Source organism: Catharus ustulatus, chromosome 16 (genome assembly GCF_009819885.2).
Source record: "Catharus ustulatus isolate bCatUst1 chromosome 16, bCatUst1.pri.v2, whole genome shotgun sequence".
Lineage (NCBI taxonomy): Eukaryota > Metazoa > Chordata > Aves > Passeriformes > Turdidae > Catharus > Catharus ustulatus.
Genome location: NC_046236.1, coordinates 15427164 through 15447603, shown reverse-complemented (window position 1 = coordinate 15447603; position 20440 = coordinate 15427164). Strand labels below are relative to the sequence as shown.

The 20440-nt window shown below is 49.7% G+C and overlaps 2 protein-coding genes across 5 annotated transcripts in view; one reads left to right on the top strand and one right to left on the bottom strand.

Moving 5' to 3' along the window:
- The window catches only part of PKD1 (polycystin 1, transient receptor potential channel interacting), an 80647-nt gene extending 77010 nt beyond the window's left edge, over positions 1-3637 (top strand). Inside the window, exon 46 of the mRNA XM_033074125.2 lies at positions 71-3637. Coding sequence (XP_032930016.1) covers positions 71-613 — 543 coding nt within the window. The 3' untranslated portion in view covers positions 614-3637. The remainder of the gene's footprint in view (positions 1-70) is intronic.
- Positions 3638-3850: 213 nt separating this feature from the next.
- The window catches only part of TSC2 (TSC complex subunit 2), a 34349-nt gene continuing 17759 nt past the window's right edge, over positions 3851-20440 (bottom strand). The window contains exons 26-42 of one of the 4 annotated variants that reach the window (XM_033074126.2): positions 20179-20310; positions 18724-18888; positions 17844-17996; positions 17585-17697; positions 16879-17100; positions 15962-16177; positions 14385-14453; positions 12244-12404; positions 9852-10309; positions 8382-8457; positions 8062-8148; positions 7761-7947; positions 6914-7053; positions 6632-6710; positions 6150-6241; positions 5803-5901; positions 3851-5253 (exon numbers count right to left, since the gene is read on the bottom strand). In XM_033074126.2, the coding sequence (XP_032930017.1) occupies positions 5086-5253; positions 5803-5901; positions 6150-6241; positions 6632-6710; positions 6914-7053; positions 7761-7947; positions 8062-8148; positions 8382-8457; positions 9852-10309; positions 12244-12404; positions 14385-14453; positions 15962-16177; positions 16879-17100; positions 17585-17697; positions 17844-17996; positions 18724-18888; positions 20179-20310 (2617 nt within the window). In that variant the 3' untranslated portion in view covers positions 3851-5085. The remainder of the gene's footprint in view (positions 5254-5802; positions 5902-6149; positions 6242-6631; positions 6711-6913; positions 7054-7760; positions 7948-8061; positions 8149-8381; positions 8458-9851; positions 10310-12243; positions 12405-14384; positions 14454-15961; positions 16178-16878; positions 17101-17584; positions 17698-17843; positions 17997-18723; positions 18889-20178; positions 20311-20440) is intronic. The other 3 variants (XM_033074127.2, XM_033074128.2, XM_033074129.2) reach the window with 3 other exon arrangements.

Here is a 20440-nt window from a genome sequence, read left to right as displayed (position 1 = left end):
GGAGCTCTTGGGAACGCTGCCACTTCCAGCTCCTGCCCTGACCCTGCTCCTTTCTCCTCTTCCCTCCCAGTTCCGGCACAAGGTGAGGTTCGAGGGGATGGAGCCGCTGCCCTCCCGAGACTCCAGCGACTCCAAATCCTTCCGGGGCCCCACTCCCAGCGCTGCCTCCGACAGCTCCAGAACCTCCACGTCCTCCAGCCAGCTGGACGGGCTGAGCCTGGTGCTGAGCGCCCGCGACAGCCTGGAGGTGGACGCTGACATCCAGCGGCTCCTCTCGCTCTTCGAGATGCTGCTGGCGCAGTTCGACCGCGTCAACCGCGTGACGGAGGACGTGTCCCGCATCGAGCACCTGCTCGAGTTCTCCCGCAGCCGCCGCGCCCGCAGGAGGCACCACGGAACCGAGGGGGGCTGCTCGGAGCGGGGCCCGTCCCCGGAGGGGCCGGACACGGAGCCGCTGTCCCTGCACCGGGCCGGGACCGGGGCCGTGCCGGGCCGGCTGCTGCGGGCCAGCCGAGGGGTCAGCGCAGCCACCGGGGCACCGGGCAAGGCCTGTGCGGCCAGGAGGAAACGGCCCCTGCGGGCCAAGAACCGGGTGCACCCCACGGTGAAGTAACGGGGTGTGGGAGCGATGCCCTGGCAGGGCTGTGCCCAGGGTGGGCTGTGCCCACCTGGAGCTGCCGCGGTGGCTGGGCCAGCCGGGCACAGGGGCTCTGCTGCCACGCCGCTGGCACGGCCACCAGAGCCTCCAGAACCCCCAGGAGCGGGAGCATTCCGGTGGGGAAGAGGGAAGGGGACAAGGCCGAGCCTTGCCCGGGTCATGAGCAGGTGCAGGAGATCCCCGCTGTTCAGTGCCCCCACCTGTAACCGGTCACAGGTGGGACTGGGGTGGGCACAGGGGGACAGGACAAAGCTCTCCCCCTTCCCTGCTGGCTGTGCCGGCTGGGAAAGGGAGAGGAGAGCCCCAGGCCTTGAAGGTTTGAACCAAGTCTTGGATTTTTGTCGACCAGACGCACTGTGGAGGAAAGCGACAGCTTTCGAGAAGGTATTTAACCCACCTTGTTTCTTATCCGTAAATAGATATATAGAGAAATGCTATCTACACCCAGAGCAGTTAATTTCCAGTATTGGCTACTTTTATCCTCCAGAAATTGGTACTATTATTTGTATTTAAAGAAATCCAATATTTAAAACAAAGGACATTGCAGCGAGCTGGGGATGAGAGACCCCTGGGCTGCCTCAGCCACCTCCGAGTTTGGGATTCCCAAACAACTCCCAGCGTGGGATTCCCAAACTCCCAGTGGGATTCCCTGCTCCCAGTGGGGTTCCCAAACTCCCAGCGTGGGATTCCCAAACTCCCAGTGGGATTCCCAGCTCCCAGTGGGGTTCCCAAACTCCCAGTGTGGGATTCTCAGACTCCCAGCATGGGATTCCCAGCTCCCAGTGGGGTTCCCAACGTGCTGGTGTCACTGCGGTCCCCACCCGCGCTGTCCCCCCGCCGTGGCCCCGGGGTGCAGGCGCCGCTGGCTGCTTGGCTTCTCTAACCCAAGGAATGTATTGCCCTAAGTATATGTATTTTTATTTTTTTGGGTTTTTTTTGGTTTACTTGTTCCTATGTACTGCCCAGCACTTTAAACAAGGCTTTCCTCGGCTACCAGTGACACGTGCGAGCTAAGAATGGGATAATATATCACAAAAGCAGTATTTTGTTTGTTTAAATCATAAACTGAAATGGGCAGGGAGGAGGGGAGCGCAGCCCCAGCTCAGGCAGCTGTGCCAGCACCTTCCCTGAGCACAAAGGAGGCAGGTGAAGCCCTGAAGGAATTTTTTTGGGGCCCTGCCAGCTGGGATTCACCATGTGCTGGGCTACAGCTGCTGGGCTACAGCTGGCCTGTGCCATGGGGCCCCCCAGATCTCAGCCTGGGGGTGCCTGAAGCCCCCCCTGGGGCTGCCTTCCCCTCCTCAGCCCCATTTCACCTTATGGCTATTGTAAGTAATTTATATGGGGTTTGTTTGGTTTGTAAATGTATATATTTTTGTATGTTTGCTATATTTTCATAGCATCGGTACCGTGTTTGAACCATGTAGATAGGAGACAGAACACTATTGTCAGAGTTATTTAAAGGATGTATTAAGTGCTTCTTCCTGGGAATGTCCCGTGTATATAAGGATTGGGTGTCTGTGTGTGTGGTGTGTGCTCTCCTGGGCTGGCTCGGGGCAGTGGCCACAGGTGGATGGGGACAAGCCCCCCGTGGGCTCCTGTGTGTGTTCCAGAACCTGCTCTGGACAGGTGAGAGGGGAAGGGAAGGCTGAGGGGGCAGAGCTGCAGGGCAGGGGAGACTTTTCCAGCTGGAGCCAGGGGGCTCCTAAAGCCCTTGCACTGCTCCATCCCCTCCTGAGCCTCCCCTGCAGCCCCAGCTGTGTTGGACACTTGGGAAGATTTTCATTCCAGCATCCCTGGGCTCCCCTGGCCTGTGAGCCAGGGTGGCTGCAGGGGACACTGGCTGCTCTGAGGTGCCTTGGGGACAGGCCTGAGTTACCTTTGGAAAACTCAGGTGCTGTGCAGGACGGATGTGGAAAGGTTGTGGAGGGATGAGGGCAGGAGAAGATGAGTGAGGTGGTGCTGGGTCAGCAGGGAGGTGTTGGAGAGCAGAGGGCACAGAGAGCTGGAGTGCAGAGGGGAGGGGTGCAGATCCAGCCACCCAAGGGCTCTGTGGGAATATTCAGTGTTTGAAGTGTCCCAAATGAACCAAGCAGGTCTTGGGAGGCTCTTGAAGAGCCAAAAGAGTTCAGTTCCTGATGCAGAGGTCAGTTCTCAGCTGGAGTAGCCTCATTTAGAAAAGGTTGGGAGTGGGAGGGAAGGAGACAGAGGCAGGAGGGGCCAGCAGGGCCCCAAATGTTTTTGAGCAGCCATTCCTAAGCTAAGGGGCAGCTGGAACAAAGCTGCTCCCCAAATCCATCTGGATTTTTGTTCCCCAGTGCCTGTTCCTTGCCCTGTGTGTGTGTGTGAGTGTGACTCGGTGTGTGTGCCTTTACCAAGTGCTCCTCCTGCTCAGAGAGGAGCAGAATCGGGATCAGACAACTGCCCTACTTCCCTGAAGTATGGAGAGCAGCTCTGCCACCCACAGTTCCTTGAAAAGCCCAGCCCTGCGTGCTGGGCAGCACCCACAGCTCCCAGCACTCCCAGTTCTCCTGCAGCAGCTCCTGTGCCAGCCCCAGCAGTGTCCCAGGGTCCCTCCATGGCCCAGCTCAGGCTCAGCCATGGAGTTGCACCCTCTCAGCAATAAACTTGACTCAAAGCCCATAAATCCCCCTGAATGTATATTTTTGTGTCTGTAGTCACCAAGAGATGGTGTCTTATTTATTGCCTTGACTCTCACAATGATGTATCAGGACCAAGGTGCTGAAATTAAAAATGAAACCCCCAGCCATTCGTTCCAAGGGAGAGGGAGGGACTTCTGTATGTGCCTTATTTTTTCTAATTGTTTTTTTTTTTTTAAAGAACAATGATTGTGACCAAAATGCCAATGGTTCCTGTCTGGTCAGCATTTCACTGCAAACAAAAATGGTGTATTTTGTAACTGTGGGGATGTTTCTTACAAAATGACAAAGTCAAATAAACACTGACTGCTAAAACCTGGCACAGGTGGTTTTGTCGTGCTGCAGACACTCATCTGCACCTTCCCTCATCCTCTCTGCATCCATCATTTTAATTAATTAATACACTTTCTTCTATCCTGCAGCCTGTCAGGGCTGCTGTTAATGAATGAGGACACTGGGGGTGGCACAAGGACAAAGCTGACAGCAAAGTCACCTCCCAGGGAAGAGTTTGAACTTTCCCAGCACACCAAGATCAGACAAATATTTTATTTCCTTTACGACTCAAACACTCGAACACAACGGACACTTGGTGTTCCCACACACCTGCACAGGTGAGGGCTGTCCCTCTGTCCCCTCACCTGTCCCTTCACAGTCCCACGTGCACATTGCACTTGTCTTCATCTCCCTGCTGGCAGCCATTCCCAAATCCAGGCTTCCCACCCATGGACAAAGCAGGAGATGAAGTTCTCACAGTATAGTCCAGCTTACAAGGTGCCTCCCAGTTGGGTGCTGTAGTGTGTGGTGCCCTCCTTGCCTCAGGAGGGGCTGCAAATCCCATTCCAGCTGTGCCAAACCTGCCCTGGGAGCTCCAAGGGAACTGCTCCAGTCTCCCCTGAGAGCCTCCCTGTCAGGGAACAGCAGAACTCAGGGGGAGACGATGCCCCAAGACTTGTCAGCTGTCAAAAAGGGATTTATCAGGTGCATGGGGAAGGATGGGACATCCCCAGCATTCCTGTAACCAGGAGAAGTTCTGCAGATGGCAAAAATGAAGACAAGCCTTGGGATATTAAGCAGCAGAGAGAACTCAAATTAACTCTTTCCAGAGCTGGAGCAGAACAAGTCAGAGCCTGAAGAGTCCAAGTGCTGACAGTCCCGAGGTTCAGGGAGGAGCTGGGATTCAGGGTGCTCAGAAATAGCAACTGGATTTTCAATACTTCATATTTCATTCCCAATAAAGTCCTCAAAAATCCCACAACTGCTGTACCTTCTTCACTGAGGATCTGCAGAATCTCATCTTTTGTCTGCTTCCACCAGGAGCTGGTGTGGAAGGAGTGCAAAGAAAGGTTCTGCAGGGAAGTTCCCAACAGAGCAGCTTTGAAACAGCTCAAATCAAACCAGAGCCTGGGCTTGGTCCTCTGGGAGCTTCTGCTGGGAATGCAGTGTCATCCTCAGAGGCACCCAAAGCTCCTGGCAGGGTCAGTGCCAAGTCCACATGCAAGGAGCAGCCAGGCTGTGCCTCCCCCTCCCTGTGTCCATGCAGGCAGGGAACACAATTGCATGGCCTCAGTGTCCCAGCAGGGAACACAATTGCATGGCCTCAGTGTCCCAGCAGGGAACACAATTCCATGGCCTCAGTGTCCCAGCAGGGAACACAATTCCATGGCCTCAGTGTCCCAGCAGGGAACACAATTCCATGGCCTCAGTGTCCCAGCAGGGAACACAATTCCATGGCCTCAGTGTCCCAGCAGGGACACCCCGAGCCTGGCCCTACACAAACTCAGTGAAATCATCCACGGAGGAGATCAGCCTCTTCCTCTGCCCTGTCTCATAGCTGGGAGGGGGGTCCTGGGCCACCTGGGGAGGGGCTTTGGTGGGGGCAGAGGGGTGCAGCTGCAGGGGAAGGCCAGGGCTCTGGTACTGGGTCTCTTCACGGAGCTGAAAGGCAATGGACAGCAGGTGAGCTCAAGTCTCCCCAAAACTCTTCTGAATCTCCACTGGGCAGGGCAGGCTACCAGGACACTGTGGGAGTGTCACTCTGTGTCCAGGTATTGGACAGCAGCAGGAATTTCTCCATGGAAAGGGTGGTCAGGCACTGGAAGGGGCTGCCCAGGGAGGTTTGGAGTCCCCATCCCTGCAGATCTCCAAGAAATTACTGGAGGTGACACTCAGAGCTCTGGGCTGGGGACAAGGTGGGGATCAGGCACAGCTGGGACTTGGCTTTTCCAACATCAGATTCTGAGATTCCAGGATTGAGCTTCCCAAAGCCCTTACTGCCAGTTTGTTTGACGTTACCACACTTGGCATTCCCACAAGAGAACTGGACAATCCTTAAGGTCCCCAACCCAAACTCTGTGATTCCATGACCAGTTGGATTCTACACACAGCCCTCCTGTCCCTCAGCAAGCTCTGCCAGCTGCTTTACCTGCCTCAGTGCAGCAAGAGCCCCAGCCAAGCCCAGCTGTGCCCCAGAGCAGCTGCACTCACCCGGTGCCGCAGCCTCTTGATGTGGCGCAGCCTGGCGATCCACTTGGAGGGGTAGGTGTCCGTGGGGTTGGACCTGCTGTGGTGCACCTGGGAAGCCATCTGGGAGAAACAGAGAAAGAGAGGAGCCACATGAACATAACCACAAGAATAAAATCAATCCTACTTTTCAGTGCAGTGTGACAGTAACTGCAATCCAGCTCTGGGTTAGGGCAGTTCAGGTGCCAACTCTGGCTTCAAGGTCAGGTAGAAAAGTTGTTTCTTTGCTTCAGCAGGCCCAGGCTGATTCCTTGGGAGCTGGGGATGGGCCAAGGCAGCAGCTGGGAGCTCAGGGAGCTGGGGGTACTCACGTTGGCATGCAGGGCCATCTGACGTGCCACGAAGGGCAGGTTCTTGTCAGAGATGATCTTGGCAACGCTCGTGTCCACCAGGCCCTCCATGTCTTTAGTTTCAAGGAATAAGAAAAAAATTCTTGTAAGACAGTTAAGAAGAAGCAAAAGGTTGCCAGTAACTAAATATCTAAGTCAAATAAACCTGAGGAATTTTATCAGCCAAATCCCCACAAGTTCCACAGCTCCCACTTGAACAGAACCTGCTCTGCAGTTTAACACAACTGGCTCCCAAATTCTGGCTGCTCCATAAAGGTTTGGGGAGAGCCCTCTGGGCTCTCACATGAACCAAAACCACCCAGAAGTGCCCCTGCGGTAAAACACCAGCACTGCTGAAGCCTCCCAGATGGAACTGGGCAAACTGGTTCCAGAGAGGTTCTCCTGGAAGTTTTAACTTGTGAAACACAAAAGGCCCAGCCCAGCAGAGGCTGAGGAATCCCCACCTTTCCGACACTGCAGTGTCACCAGGTTGCAGTCATAGTCCAGGGGGGTGATGATCACGTGCACAAAATTGAACTGGCCCTGAGGAGAAGCCAAGGGAAGAGTCAGGAACATTTCCCTGGCAGGACTGTGCTTTGTGAATGAATAAACACACACCAGTGATCCCAGCACAGCCAACAGCTCCCCCCATAATCCCCACACAGATTTTTGGGTAACACCCACACACATGAAGGTTTGCAACCCTGTGCTCCTGCTGTAACACAGCCAGGAGGAAAATGCCCTACCTTTATTGTGCCCAGCTTAAAATCCTCTCCAGAATCGTTGTAAACGATGGAAACAAAATCATTCCCCAGGTGCCTCTTCTTGTCACAGCGGTATTTATCCAAATCCTTCGTGGGCATCAGAGTAGCAATGTGGAAAATGGCTGGAGAGGGAACACACACATCCTTAGGCTGGGCTGGGAAAGCAGCAAGAGAAATACAAAACTGTGCTCCCTGATAGGGCTGTCCCCATTTGTGACAGGTGAGTACAGTCCCACTGGATGGTCCAGGGGTCCCTGGACCACAAAGAATCACAGCAGCACAGGGAGGAGACCCTGGGTTAGGGAGGAAAGAAGGAAAAGAGCTTAAACCAGGACTTGTCCTAACTGGGCTCTGCAGCCACCCCATGGAACAGGACTCCATGTGATGAGCACAGAGCTGTGTGGAAAAACTTGGGAAGTTCTGGATCCTGGATGATTTCTGCACTGCTTGGTGCTGCAGGAGCTGGGTGACACTGCAGTGACATCAGCCATGGCCACAGCAGTGGCACCCCCTGCTCTGAACTGCTCTTCAGAGAAACACAGCAGTATTGTCAGCACCCTCAGAGAACAGCTGGGGACAGCCAGCTGAAGATCTGAACCAAACCCTGCCAGCCTTTAGAGAGCTGATATGTCACAGATTTACAGTGCAGATCATTATCAAACTGGTGTGATTTTTTTTTTGTTAAGTCAGGCAGGAACGTTTTGGCCTGAACTTTATCATATGGTTTGGAGAAAGAAGAGGAGGGGATCAGAGCTCAGGACATCCTCACCACCTCCCTGGGAAGGAACCAGTGCCAGGTGAGGAGACACAAACCACCCTCCCAGCTCACCTTGCATGATGTCATCGTGCCAGCAGTAGGTGAACTGCCCATCCTCCCCACACACATCCAGGCCACCCAGGTAGATTTTATCAGGCTGGCAGTCCTTGAGCTCGATGAGCTTGCCCAGGCCCGTCAGGAACTCGGTGTAGCGATAGGAGCCGTGCTCGTTGGACAGGATGGCGATCTCGTTGTTGCTCTGGGGCACAGGGACATGTCCCATGTCACACTCAGTGCCAGCAGCCACAGGGAAAACCCCCAGCTGCAGAGGTTCCCAACATTCCTGCAGGATCCAGGCCCTGCACACACTCACCTGGCCCTCCCCAACGTAGAGCACTGCGATCTTGTGTGTGTCATAGGATGGGATCTGATCCAGGAGCTGCACCGACCTCTCAAACGTCTGCAACCAGAGCAGGGAGCAGCCTGAGCTGCTGGGGGTGTCCCTCCCAACCCAAACCATCCCAGCATTCTTTAAAAGATGAGCCTTAAAAAATCCCCAACACAGAGATCTCCCACCTGTGGCACTGCTGGTAGGAAACACCTTTAAACTGCAGCACCTGAGCTGGATGTTTGTAATTACCATCTACATTCCAAGCTTAAAAAAATTCAGGATTTATACAACTGCTTGCCTACCTCATTTGGCAACAAGAGGGGTTTGTTGTTTTCATCACCAAAGAAGGGGGAGTGGTACAACTGTAAAAACACAAAGCTGAAGGAGAGAGGGAGGGAAAAGTCTGTTACCATAAAAATTAAGTCAGTTTTGATCTGTTGGAGGTAAGAACGTTATGTACAGCAGAAAAATGGGAAGAATTAAAATGCTAACAGGGTATTATTCATGTTTTAGAGACACCCTGAGTGCCTGGACTACCTGCAGTTTGCAATAGACCCCTGTCAGAAAAACAAAGCTGTGTCACACAGCAGCAGCCACACAAATTCCCTGTTCCAAAGCACAGAACGGAGGAGCAGGAACGCCCTCCACAGCGCTGGGGGCATTTCCAGGCTCTCAGACATAGGACTGTACAGATATTTGCATTTTACCTGCCCTCAATCAGATGAAAATTGTCTCATCACGCAATTTTGGACAGCTAACAATATCCCAGATTCAAAAAGCAACCATTACAACCCTTTTCCTTCTTAGGATTTTGCAGATTCTGTTTCTTGAGGTGCAAAACCAGCGATCCACCCTGTTCACAGCAAAATGAACCCTGAGCAACCTGCGGTCAAACCACAGCCCCTCAATTAAGTACAGGAGGAGAGTGTGAGCTGCTTAATCCATCTCCTCTTTCTTTCACCATTTGGGAATTCACCAAAATTCACTCGAGTTCTGTTTCTTAATTCCAAAATTCACTTGGTGGGGTGGTGCACTCAACAGGTTTGTATGAGCTGCTGAATACAGCAGGAATTTAAATAAAAAATTTTTAAAAAAGTTAAAAATAATAAAATTTAAAATAATATTAAATATAATAAAAAGAAATATAATAAATAAATACAATTATAAATAAATATAATAAATAAAATTGAAAATAAATAAATATAATAATAAATAAATAAAAGTAAAAATAAAAAAAATTTAAAATAATAATAAATATAATGAAGAATAAATATAATAAATAAATAAAATTAAAATAAATAAATATAATAAAATAAATAAATATAATTATGAATAAATAGATATAATTATAAATAAATGTATGTAGTAAAAATAAATAAATATAATTATGAATAAATAAATATAATTATAAATAACTGTATGTAGTAAAAATAAATAAATATAATTATAACTAAATGTAATAATAAATATATAAATAAAATATAAATTAGACAAATATACTAAAAAATAAATAAATATAATTATAAATAAATACAATAATAAATATATAAATAAAATTTAAATTAGATAAATATACTAAAAAATAAATAAATATAATTATAAATAAATAAATACAATAATAATTATATAAATAAAATTTAAATTAGATAAATATACTAAAAAATAAATAAATATAATAAAAAACAAAATAAAATAAAGAAAACTTTCAATCAGATGCTTTGCGGAGCCCTCCGAAGGACCCCGCTGGAGCAGCCCAGGGGCCTGGCACCCACCTGGGGTTTATCCCCGGCACTTTCTCGGCGTTGGACGCTGCCGCCCTGCCCTTGAAGGCGTCCCTGTCGATCCTCTTGCCCCTCCGGGATGGTGCAGAGTCGGAGATGGTGTAGCCGCGGGGCCGGTGGCCCGATGGCGAGCGGGGCGAGCTGCCAGCCCCGCTGTCCTCCGCCGGGCCCGGCCACCCTGCCAGCCCTTCCCCTTCCAGATTCCCCGACTGCGACTTGGATTTCACCTCCGTGCTCAGCCTGCGGGGCCCCTCGCGGCCGCCGGCGTCCCGCAGCACCTCGTGCAGGGTCTGCAGCTCCGGGGACGAGCTGGATTTGCTGAGGGGCTGTGAGGGCTGGAAGGGCAGCTCCTGCAGCCCGCGCGGCTCCTCCCGCCCGATGGGGATCGCGCCCTCCGCCAGCTCCTCCGGCCTCGCCGCCTTCTCCTCCTGGCTGGATGTGGAGGATGACTGAAACATAAAAATAAAAACAAAAATTAAAAAGTGAAAACCACGTTTTACCATTTTGGTGAAATTTAAACGGTTTAATAAAAAGATAACAGGAGACACCCATCAAGCCAAGGGTTAAAATGGCCGCCAAGAGCTCACGGTTGCTTCGGGATCGCTTCTTTAAACACACTTTAAATACACTTTTAAACTTTAAATACACTTTAAATACACTTTCAAACTTTAAATACAGTAATTTCACAACTATGAAGTGCACCCTTTTGACTCAAATTTTGGCCTGAAGCCTGAAGTGCGCCTTACAGTCCGGTGCGCCTTGTCTGATGTACAAAGTTGTGAAATTTGCTGACTCCCGGAGGTGCGCCTTATAATCCGGTGCGCCTTATGGTCTGGAAATTACTGTACACTTTAAAAATACACCTAAATACAATACATCAACCTGTTGTATATTCACAGTTCTTTTTGCATAGTAAATATTTTTGGGAGCTATTCAGCATGGCTACTTTTTGGGTTTGCTTTTCTAGAGTGTTACAAGTGCATGACATATTGTTGGCTTTTCGCAACTATTGGATAAATGCTGTATGTGTAATGCTAAAATAGCTTTTTAGTATGAATATAAGTTCTTTCCTTCTAATAACAAAAGTTAAACATAAGTTTTTTAGAGATAGTATGCTGAAACTGCCTGCCTAGTTAAAATAACAGCCCGTGAATGTGTGATAAAACCCTGCAGCTAACACAACAATTATCAACGCTCACCAGCTACAAAAGGCCAAAACCACCACCCAAATTAAAAATAAGACAAAAATTAAAAAGTAATAAGAAAAAAATTAAAACCAGAAGCATTCCCAAAGCAACCATATGCTCTTAGCAGCTTACCAAGCATCCAACTGGTTTAACCCTTTATGTGTATCTCCTATTATCTTTTTATTAAAGATTTTAAATTTTACCAAAACCATAAAATGTGTTTTTCACAGTGGTTTGGGTTGGGATGAACAAAAGCTCATTCTGTGGTTGCTCCAAGCCCCAAAGTCCAGTCTGGCCTGGGATATTTGCAGGGGTTGATCCAAGGCCTGCCCATCCTCACAGGGAAGGATTCCTTCCAAAATTATCCAAAATTATCCAAAATGCTCCAGGCTCAAGGCACCCACACTCCCAAGGAAAGGTGGGCAGGGAGGAGCACAAAGCAATGTTTTATCCATGGTAAAACAGGGATTTTATCCCAAATCCCACCCCCAGTGCCATCAGAGTGCTGTGAGGGAATCCACAGTGTCAGCCATGGTAAAACAGGGATTTTATCCATGGTAAAACAGGGATTTTATCCCAAATCCCCCTCCCCAGTGCCATCAGGGTGCCATGAGGAAACCCACGGTGTCAGCCATGGTAAAACAGGGATTTTTTATCCATGGTAAAACAGGGATTTTTATCTGTGCTAAAACAGGGATTTTATCCCAAATCTCCCCTCCCAGTGCCATCAGGGAATCCATGGTGTCAGCCATGGTAGAACAGGGATTTTATCCATGCTAAAACAGGGATTTTATCCCAAATCTCCCCTCCCAGTGCCATCAGGGAATCCATGGTGTCAGCCATGGTAGAACAGGGATTTTATCCATGCTAAAACAGGGATTTTATCCCAAATCCCCACCCCCAGTGCCATCAGGGTGCCATGAGGAAACCCACAGTGTCAGCCATGGTAAAACAGGGATTTTATCCATGGTAAAACAGGGAATTTTATCCGTAGTAAAACAGGGATTTTATCCCAAATCCCCTCCCCAGTGCCTCAGTGTTTCTGAGGGCGCCATGAGGGAATCCACGGTGTCAGCCATGGTAAAACAGGGATTTTTATCCGTGGTAAAACAGGGATTTTATCCCAAATCCCCCTCCCCAGTGCCATCAGGGTGCCATGAGTGAATCCATGATATCACCCCCCGCTCTGTGCTTACCCTGCTGTAGGAATCCTGGCCCTTCCCGAACCTCTCCTCGCCCAGCACGTGCTCGGAACACGAGGTCTCCACGTCCTCGCTCTCGGGGGATTCCAGGGGGGACTCGGCCTCCCTGAGCTCCATGTCCCCAGGGCTGCCCTCCTCCAGCACCACGGCGGATTCTAGGAGACAGGGGCAGGGGAGCTGTGCAGAGGGGACGGGCACTGACCCCTCCATGCCTCTCCTCTCTCTGGAGCACCAGCCTTTTCCCTACGGGATCTCAATGGAAGGCCATGGCAGCTCTGGGCACCTCACACTCGCTCCTGGCTGCCCTTGTTCCTTGATAAATCCCCTCTCAGCCTGCCTCGGGCCAAGGAACTGCAGCTGGGGTTTTTTTCCAATTATTGCTGATGGACAAGCATGAGGAAAGGGGGCCTTGGTTACCAGGACAGACAGAACTACAGAGATGTAGAAAGGACGGGATAAAAGCTCACTGCAGACATCAGCTCTGTGAAGGGTGCAGCAAAGGGAGCTTTCCTCATACTGAAATGCAATGCTCCCGTGCCTTGAGGCCTACAAGGAAATAAGAAAATTTTCCTAGGAGCCATTTCCTTGCAGTTTGGCAGCTTTCCTGGAATGTCTCAGAACAATTCAGCCCTGAACGTGTGGAAGGACGAGTAACACGAGTGGCATCTGCTCAGACACACAGCAGTGGGACCACACTGACAAAAAAAGCTCCCTGGAAGCCCTGCCTAGGTGGAGGATTGAACCTTGGATCTGCTCCAGGCACTGACCACTGTGGGCTGACCAAAGGCTCCTCCTGGCCTTGCTTTTTGTCCTGAGGAAAAGGCTGGAGAACAGGAGGCTTCCCATTATGCACACAAGGGACTGGAAGACCAATCTGAAAGGCCAAGATTTGTTTTCCAAAATAATAACAATAATAGTAATAAAACCAAAAATTAGCACACACAAAAATATAAAAGAAAAAATCAGCAAAATTAAAAATAAATACAAAGAAAAAAATCACTAAAGCAGCTTTTCCTGGATTGATTTCAGCTCGCAGGACCAAAGTTATTTCAAAGAAGCAATTAAGAGTTAGCATTGCACACACAAACCTTCTAAAAAATACAAAACAAACCAAAAGGAACCAAAACAACGTGCTGATCTGGTTAGCTGTCCAAGCCAGAACACACCTGCAGATACCCAGTGCTTCCAAGCTCCCCTCCTACACCACTGCCAAGATTGCTGGTGCTTTGAAACAACCCAAGCACTAATTATTCTTTAGGTGGGAAGAGAATAACAGGAGCAGAGGGAAGTACAGAAAAATATTGAACTGCAGCAGCTTTGTGTTGCTTTGAGAGGCCTCTGACAGCAACCAGCAGCAGCTCCGAACACCCCACTGCTCTGCTGGGAGTTTTCCAGTGAAGGAAAGAGGCAGAAAGACATTTGAACCCTCTAATTAAAATCACAAAGCATTGCAAGTTATCAAAGCAATGCAGGTGTTGTGCTCATAAGGTGTGTAATTTGATCTCCATTTAATTATGAAATCAATTTTACTGAAGTGGAGAAAGATTTTACATTATTATAGAGCCTCTAAAAGGTAGAATTTAGCAGGTTTTCTGCTGAAATATATTTCTTTTTTATTTAAAAATCTTTCAACCAGTCTCCATGCTGGCTGAACTTTATCCATATATCAAATATATACATGTTATCAGCTGCTTTTATCTTTCTGTGCCCAATTCTGGCAGATCCCTGTGGGCTGAGCAGCTCCAAGGGGAGCACATGCTGCTCTCCTCACAACTGGGAGCTTTTCCACTGAGCAGAGCACAAAGCCAATTGGAAAATGAAGCTGCAAATGAAGAATTAATTAATCCAGCCACGTTTTGACAGGTGATTTAACACTGGCCTCATGACTCACAAGCCACCCCAGCTAAAAGCAAAGTTGCTTCAAGGAATTGTCTGCACTTGCAAATGTTGGATCTGGCTTGGACTTCTTCATGCTAGTTCAAGATCCCATTTGTTGAGAGTGATGAGACTGGGGACAGACAGGAGACATGGAAGGGGAAAATGAGGGATGAGGGATACATTTTCTATGAATCAGAGGTGTTCTTCTATGGCAATATTGTTTGGTTGGTTTTTTCCTTAAAGATATATAAATATACCTGCCCAGGATATGCTCCTGTGCAACTTCCCTTGACAACTGGACTGGTACATGGAAGAGAAAGAGGCCACTGCAAAGGGAAATCAAGTGAGCAGCTACATCAAAAGGAAGGAGAGACTATATGAAAAAAATATAAAAAAATTAAAAAGCACAGAGTTTAAAATGTAACCAAGAGCCTAGTTCAAAACAAACAAATAAATAAATGAAACAAAGGAAAGAACAAGCTGGGATAAGCTCACCAGATGCCAAAGGGATACTTTAAGGGCACAAGGTCTCAACACGAATAAGGAGGAATAAACACATCCAACAGTGCAGGCTCCAACTGCTCCCTTTGCAGAATGCATTTTGTGAGGCTTAGGAACAGAAAATCCCTTCCTGATATCCCAGCACACACAGGAAACCAGGCTGAGCCTTTCCTGACCTGCACAAGGTCACTTTTAAACCCACAGAAGAGTCTGAAAAATCTGGGTAAAGGCTCACACAGAGGTTTAACCTCTAAAGAGGCAGAACAGGTACGTCAGAGTGTGACAGCAAAACTTCTTCCAGCCACTGCCCAGCCAGCTCCACAAGGCTGGTTAACAAGGATGTGGCCAAAATCACTCTCAGACTGGCACAGGAGTGCATTCAGTGGTGTGGGCTCAGCTCTCCACTTACCACAAAATTTTAGAGTCACAAAAGTGTTTATGGAAAACAATTTTTTTGTTTGTAAGAGGTGATAATTTGATTTTGACTCCAATTTTGTGTTTACACATTCTGAAATATTAAAATGTACCCTGCCCTGCTTAACAAAGCTGAAAACTGGCATTTTAATCAGATTTCCAGATAATCCATCCCATTTTCCCCAGCAAAGCCTGCTCTGCTGGTACCACTGCTCAATTCTGCTGGTGCCTGCAGTGCTCAGAGCCTCAGTGCTGGATATCACTGATAAGAGCTCGAGCAGGGACTGCAGAAAGCTTTAAAAATTGCAGCTGTTGGCCAACACCAATCTCCCAACTATAACAGCTTTTTAAGAGGAACTAGCACCACATTAAATAGAGTGAAAATCCTTGACCACTGTGTTAAAAATCAAGCCAGCAGATGAAACTCAGTGGTTCAACTGCAGGCTGAACAATCCCTTTCAGGGGTGGGTAAACCCAACAGGATTTGCATTTTGCTGTAAAAGCCAGAGGCACCAACTCCTCCTGGCTGGCAAGGTTTGGAGCAGGCCATGCCCCAGGAACCTGCAGCTCTGAGCACCCGACACAGACTCCCAAACTCAAGACAAATGGAAATGGAAACACTGCATGGAAAGATCCATCCACAAGTGGGATGCCCAGATCAGCCCCAAACAAGTGGGAGAGGGAACAGATCCATGACTTTGTTCATTTTCATTTGGGGAACACACCAAACACACGATGGAGGTTACTCCCCCATCCTCCTCTTCCCCCATGGGCCAGCAGAAAGGAGAAGGGAATTTCTCACTTCTAGGGACAAGAACTGATTCCCTTTGTCACTGCTGGCCCCCCTCACGCTCCCAGCTGCTCTAGAAGCCCTGCAGGGAGCCAGCAGAGCTGGCCCAGCTCTGCCAGCAGCTCCCACCTGTGTTGGAGCGCTGCAGCAGCGAGGGCTTGGCCGTGCCTGTGGCCAGGCTGGAGGAGGGCACGGACAGGGATTTGTACAGAGCCGTCTCCCGGTGCTCCTTGAAGCGTTCTGCAGCCATCAGGGCGTTGGAGAGCTCCTGCAGGGGCATGTTGTTGATGTCTGAGGAGAAGGGGCTCAGTGGGTTCTCCAGGCTCATCAGCCAGCTGGTGTTGCCTGCACACAATGGGGGATGTGGTCAGAACTCCCAGCCCTCCCAGGGGTTACAGCTCCTCTTGAAAAGGCTCAAAGTGTTTTGGAGTTTGCAGATAAAAAATCCAAAAGGAGCAAGTTCTTGGTTCTTCTGCAGAATGATTTGATTTGCTGCTCCCAGTGCTCTGCACTTCACCCCAAGCTCCTCAAAACCCACCCCTGGTAACTCTGCTGCAGCACATTCCCAAAGGCATCCAAAACACTCAGGTGTCCTAATTAACACCAGGTCAGATATTTTCTGATGAAACAGATAATTCCTGTTAATCTTGTGGAACACACTGGTTCCTTGAACAGGTTGTTTAAGAGCAAGCACAACTGAGCTGCCCAGACTTGGCTGCCCCTGGATCCCTGGGAATATTCCAGGCCAGGTTGGACAGGGTTTGGAGCAGCCTGGGACAGTGGGAGGTGTCCCTGCCATGGCAGGGGTGGCTCTGGATGTGCTTTAAAGCCCCTTCCAACCCTTCCAACCCATCCCATCCCATGGTTCTGCAGTTCCAAAAGGCAGTAATCCATAAACAGATCCATTTACAAATACAGATTTTTCCACATAATCCATTCCCATAATCCATTTAAATAGATTCCAAATATGGATCCATTTAAATCTGGATTTTTCTCCTTCCCCAGGCTCTGTTTCTCCCCAGGATCCCCCACCCTCAGGTACCCACCTGTGGGCCTGCGCACCAGGATCTCTGCCCAGCCCTGGGTCAGCAGGGGCACATAGGCAGCCAGGTTGGCTTTTTCCTTCTGCAGGGCTGTCTGTGGAGCAGGACTGGCCTTGTCTGGGCGGGCTGCAGCAGCAGGAGGGCCCTGTGTGCCTGGGGAAGTCGAGCCACTGGGAAAATGGGAGGCTGAGCTGTCTAAGGCACCAACACGTAAGGCGTGACCACCTGGCAGGACAGACACAATCCAAGGGAGAGCAATGCTTAGTTAGCCCCAAAAAAACAGCAGGAATGAGGATTCAAAACTCCTCTAGCAGCTGCACACAAAATATCCTGGTTTTATTTCCCCTGTCATGACAATTACTTTCGTTAATATTATTTTATTAATATTATTTTATTAATATTATTAAACTGCTTTTCTGTCAATCCACAAATTTTCTCACTTTTCCCTTTCGAATTGTCTCCTCCATGACCCCACAGGGGACAAAGTGAGCACCTGGGTGGGGCTTAGCTGCCAGCTGGGGTTAAACCACCAAGAGAATTTGATGCTCCCTGTGCTCCTTAGAAACCAATTGATGGGATCACCAAAGCTCTCCTGGGGAGAGAGAGGAGCAGGAGGAGAACAGCTCCTGCTCCCTGCCCCTCATTAAACACCAGACACTGCAGATCTGTCACAGGAGGCACCTGGACCTGGGACAGGATGGGAACTCACCCGACATGGATCGCACTCTGCTGCGGGAGCTCCTGCAAACCTGCTGCCCAGCCTGGGATTCCAGCTTGGCTGGAGCCTCCTTGGTCTGCCTCACTTGCAGAACAGGGTCTGAGCTGTAGGAGAGGAGATATTGGTGATGTTGAGGGAGGAATCAGCCGTGCTGGACATATAAAATGTTCCTCTTATGCCAACAGGAAAAGCTACAAAGTTGTAGCAGCTGACTTGGGTGGAGATTTCTAGAAAAGGGAGCAACACCTACCTTGATTCTGGGGTGCTCTGGAACTCTCCAGAGTCCAGGCCAAGCAGGGACCTTGTCCCTGTTCCAACACTTGTAGTGATGGTCACCAGCTTGTTTCCAACCAGCCACGTCTTGGTCCTTCCCCCAGCCAGCAGAAACTCACCCACAGGAGACCTGGGAACACAGTGGGGTGGGGATTGCTCAGGAGGCAGAGAACAGAGCCATGGACCATGCAGGAGGTGCTCCCTGCTCTCCTTTTCACAGCATTGTGCCACTCCCCATGGCTGCCAACACTCCTGCTATCCACCAGGATGATGGATGAGATAATCCTGGGATTATCCTGCAAGGACACGGAGCAAAGCCCTGCTCCCAGACCCTCAGGGCATCTCCTCCAGACAGGTCCAGGCTGAGGCAAAGGTTGCTGCTCTCCAGAATGGTTTGGGTTGGGAGGAACCTTGAAATCCATCCAGTGCCACCCTTGCCATCGGCAGGAATACCTCCCACTGTCCCAGGCGGCCCCAAGCTGGCCTGGAACACTTCCAGGGATGGGGCATCTCTGAGAAATCCATTCCAGGGTCCCACCACCCTCACAATATCCCAATATCCCACCTATCCCTGCCCTCTGGCAGTGGAAGCCATTCCCTGTGTCCTGGCCCTCCATCCCTTGTCCCAAATCCTTCCCTATCTTTCCTGGAGCTGCTTTAGGCACAGGAAGGGGCTCTAAGGCCTCCCCATCTCCACTCTTCCCTCATTTCACCTCCTTTGTAGCCAAGGAAAAGCTTCAGGAAAGGTTTCGGGAAAGGTTTCAGAGCCTGAGCCTGCCAGAATCACATTTTTCCACTGCTGAAGTGAGACATGAAGCTGAATCCCAGCCCTGTCCCTGTCCCTGTCCCTGACTGACCTCTTGGGCACGGCGGTGAAGTTGGAGAAGACGTATCGAGCCATCATGTCCAGGCAGGTCTCTGTCAGCTCCAGGTGCAGGTTTTTCAGGTTGTCATCAGCCTGAGCCATGGAGTTCTCATCTGCAGAGCCCAGGCTGGAGCTGGTGATGGACGTCTGGATGCGGCTGGAACACAAAGTGCCCGGGTGACAGCTCAGGTGGCACCAGGTCCTGTCCCCACACAGGGGGGATGCAGACCCTGCTGTGCATGCACGTGCCAGCCATCAAACCCAGGCCTTGGGAAACAGATTTTGGGATCAGCCTCACGTTGTGCTTGCCAGGTTGGCGTTGCAGGATGTTTGTTTTCTCTGGAGGGACTCGGCTGGCCAGGCCAGCGCTCCCTGATGTTGGTGGCCCATGGGCAAGTGCACCAAGCAAGGAGTGAGTGGCAGCTTTGAGTTCCTAATCTATGTCAGGGCAAGCATCCCATGAGCAGCACCAGCTTCCCAGGCAGCAGGTTGCCCATGAGCCAGAAACTGGGGCACTCCAGACTTCACTTTATAATCCTGTGGTTTGCTTTTTTTCTCTTCTGTATATTGGTTTTTTTTCCCCCTCCAAATTCAATAGCTACATAAAACCGAATTTAACTTGAAACTTTGAAATGGTTTTGACCGGTTTGAAACTGTTTATACCTGTTTAGACCAGTTTGAACTGATTTAGACCAGTTTGTACCAGTCTGAACTGGTTTAGACCTGTTTGAACCAGTTGGAAATGGTTTGAAGCGGTTTGGATCAGTTTGAGCTCTTGGGAGGCTCAGGTTTCAGTGAGTTGTAGCCAGGACTGTCCCTTGTGCAGAATGCAACCCTTTTTCCTTTTTCCTTGTTTTGTGCATGGGTTTGTTCATTCCTTTCTTTGTTTTCCCTTCACTTTGACCAGAATCTTTCATTGCTAAAACCCCAGAGAACGTGGCCAGGTGAGCACAGCAGCCAGGCTGTGAGGGGCTGGGGAAGCCTCAGGATCCTTTCCCAAAACCTTCACCTGTGCCTGAGGCCGGTTTTTGATGGGATAACCAAATCATGCAAGCATCCCACATGCAAATCTGGTTTGGAGCAGTTTGAGCTCTTGGGAGGCTCAGGTTTCAGTGAGTTGTAGCCAGGACTGTCCCTTGAGCAGAATGCAACCCTTTTTCCTTGTTTTGTGCATGGGTTTGTTCTTTTTTTCTTTGTTTTCCCTTCACTTTGACCAGAATCTTTCATTGCTAAAACCCCAGAAAACATGAGCACAGCACCCAGGCTGTGACAGGGCCTGGGGAATTCTTTCCCAAAACCTTCACCTGTGCCTGAAGCCGGTTTTTGTTGGGATAACCAAGTCATGCAAGCATCCCACATGCAAATCCACCCTGCCTCCACCCACCCCTGCAGCAGAACCTCCCAGGGCCCAGCTGCTCTGGGGCTGGCCCCACCAAAGTGCCTCTACCTGCGGACCACATGTTCAGACACACTGATGCTGCGGGATCGGAAGGCATCAACTGCAGAGGGTTCTTTCAGCTCTTTCACTGGAGGAGAGTTATTCAAGCCTTGCTTTGCATTTTTGGCTAGTCTTAAACTACTATGTGGAGAAGCACCAAGCCCCAAAAGAGGTCACAGAAGGGAGGAAACCATTGTAGGGATGTAGGTTGAAAGGTCACAGTCACAGGGTCAATATTGGGGGATCCCGGAGGGTGATGGAAAATAAAACA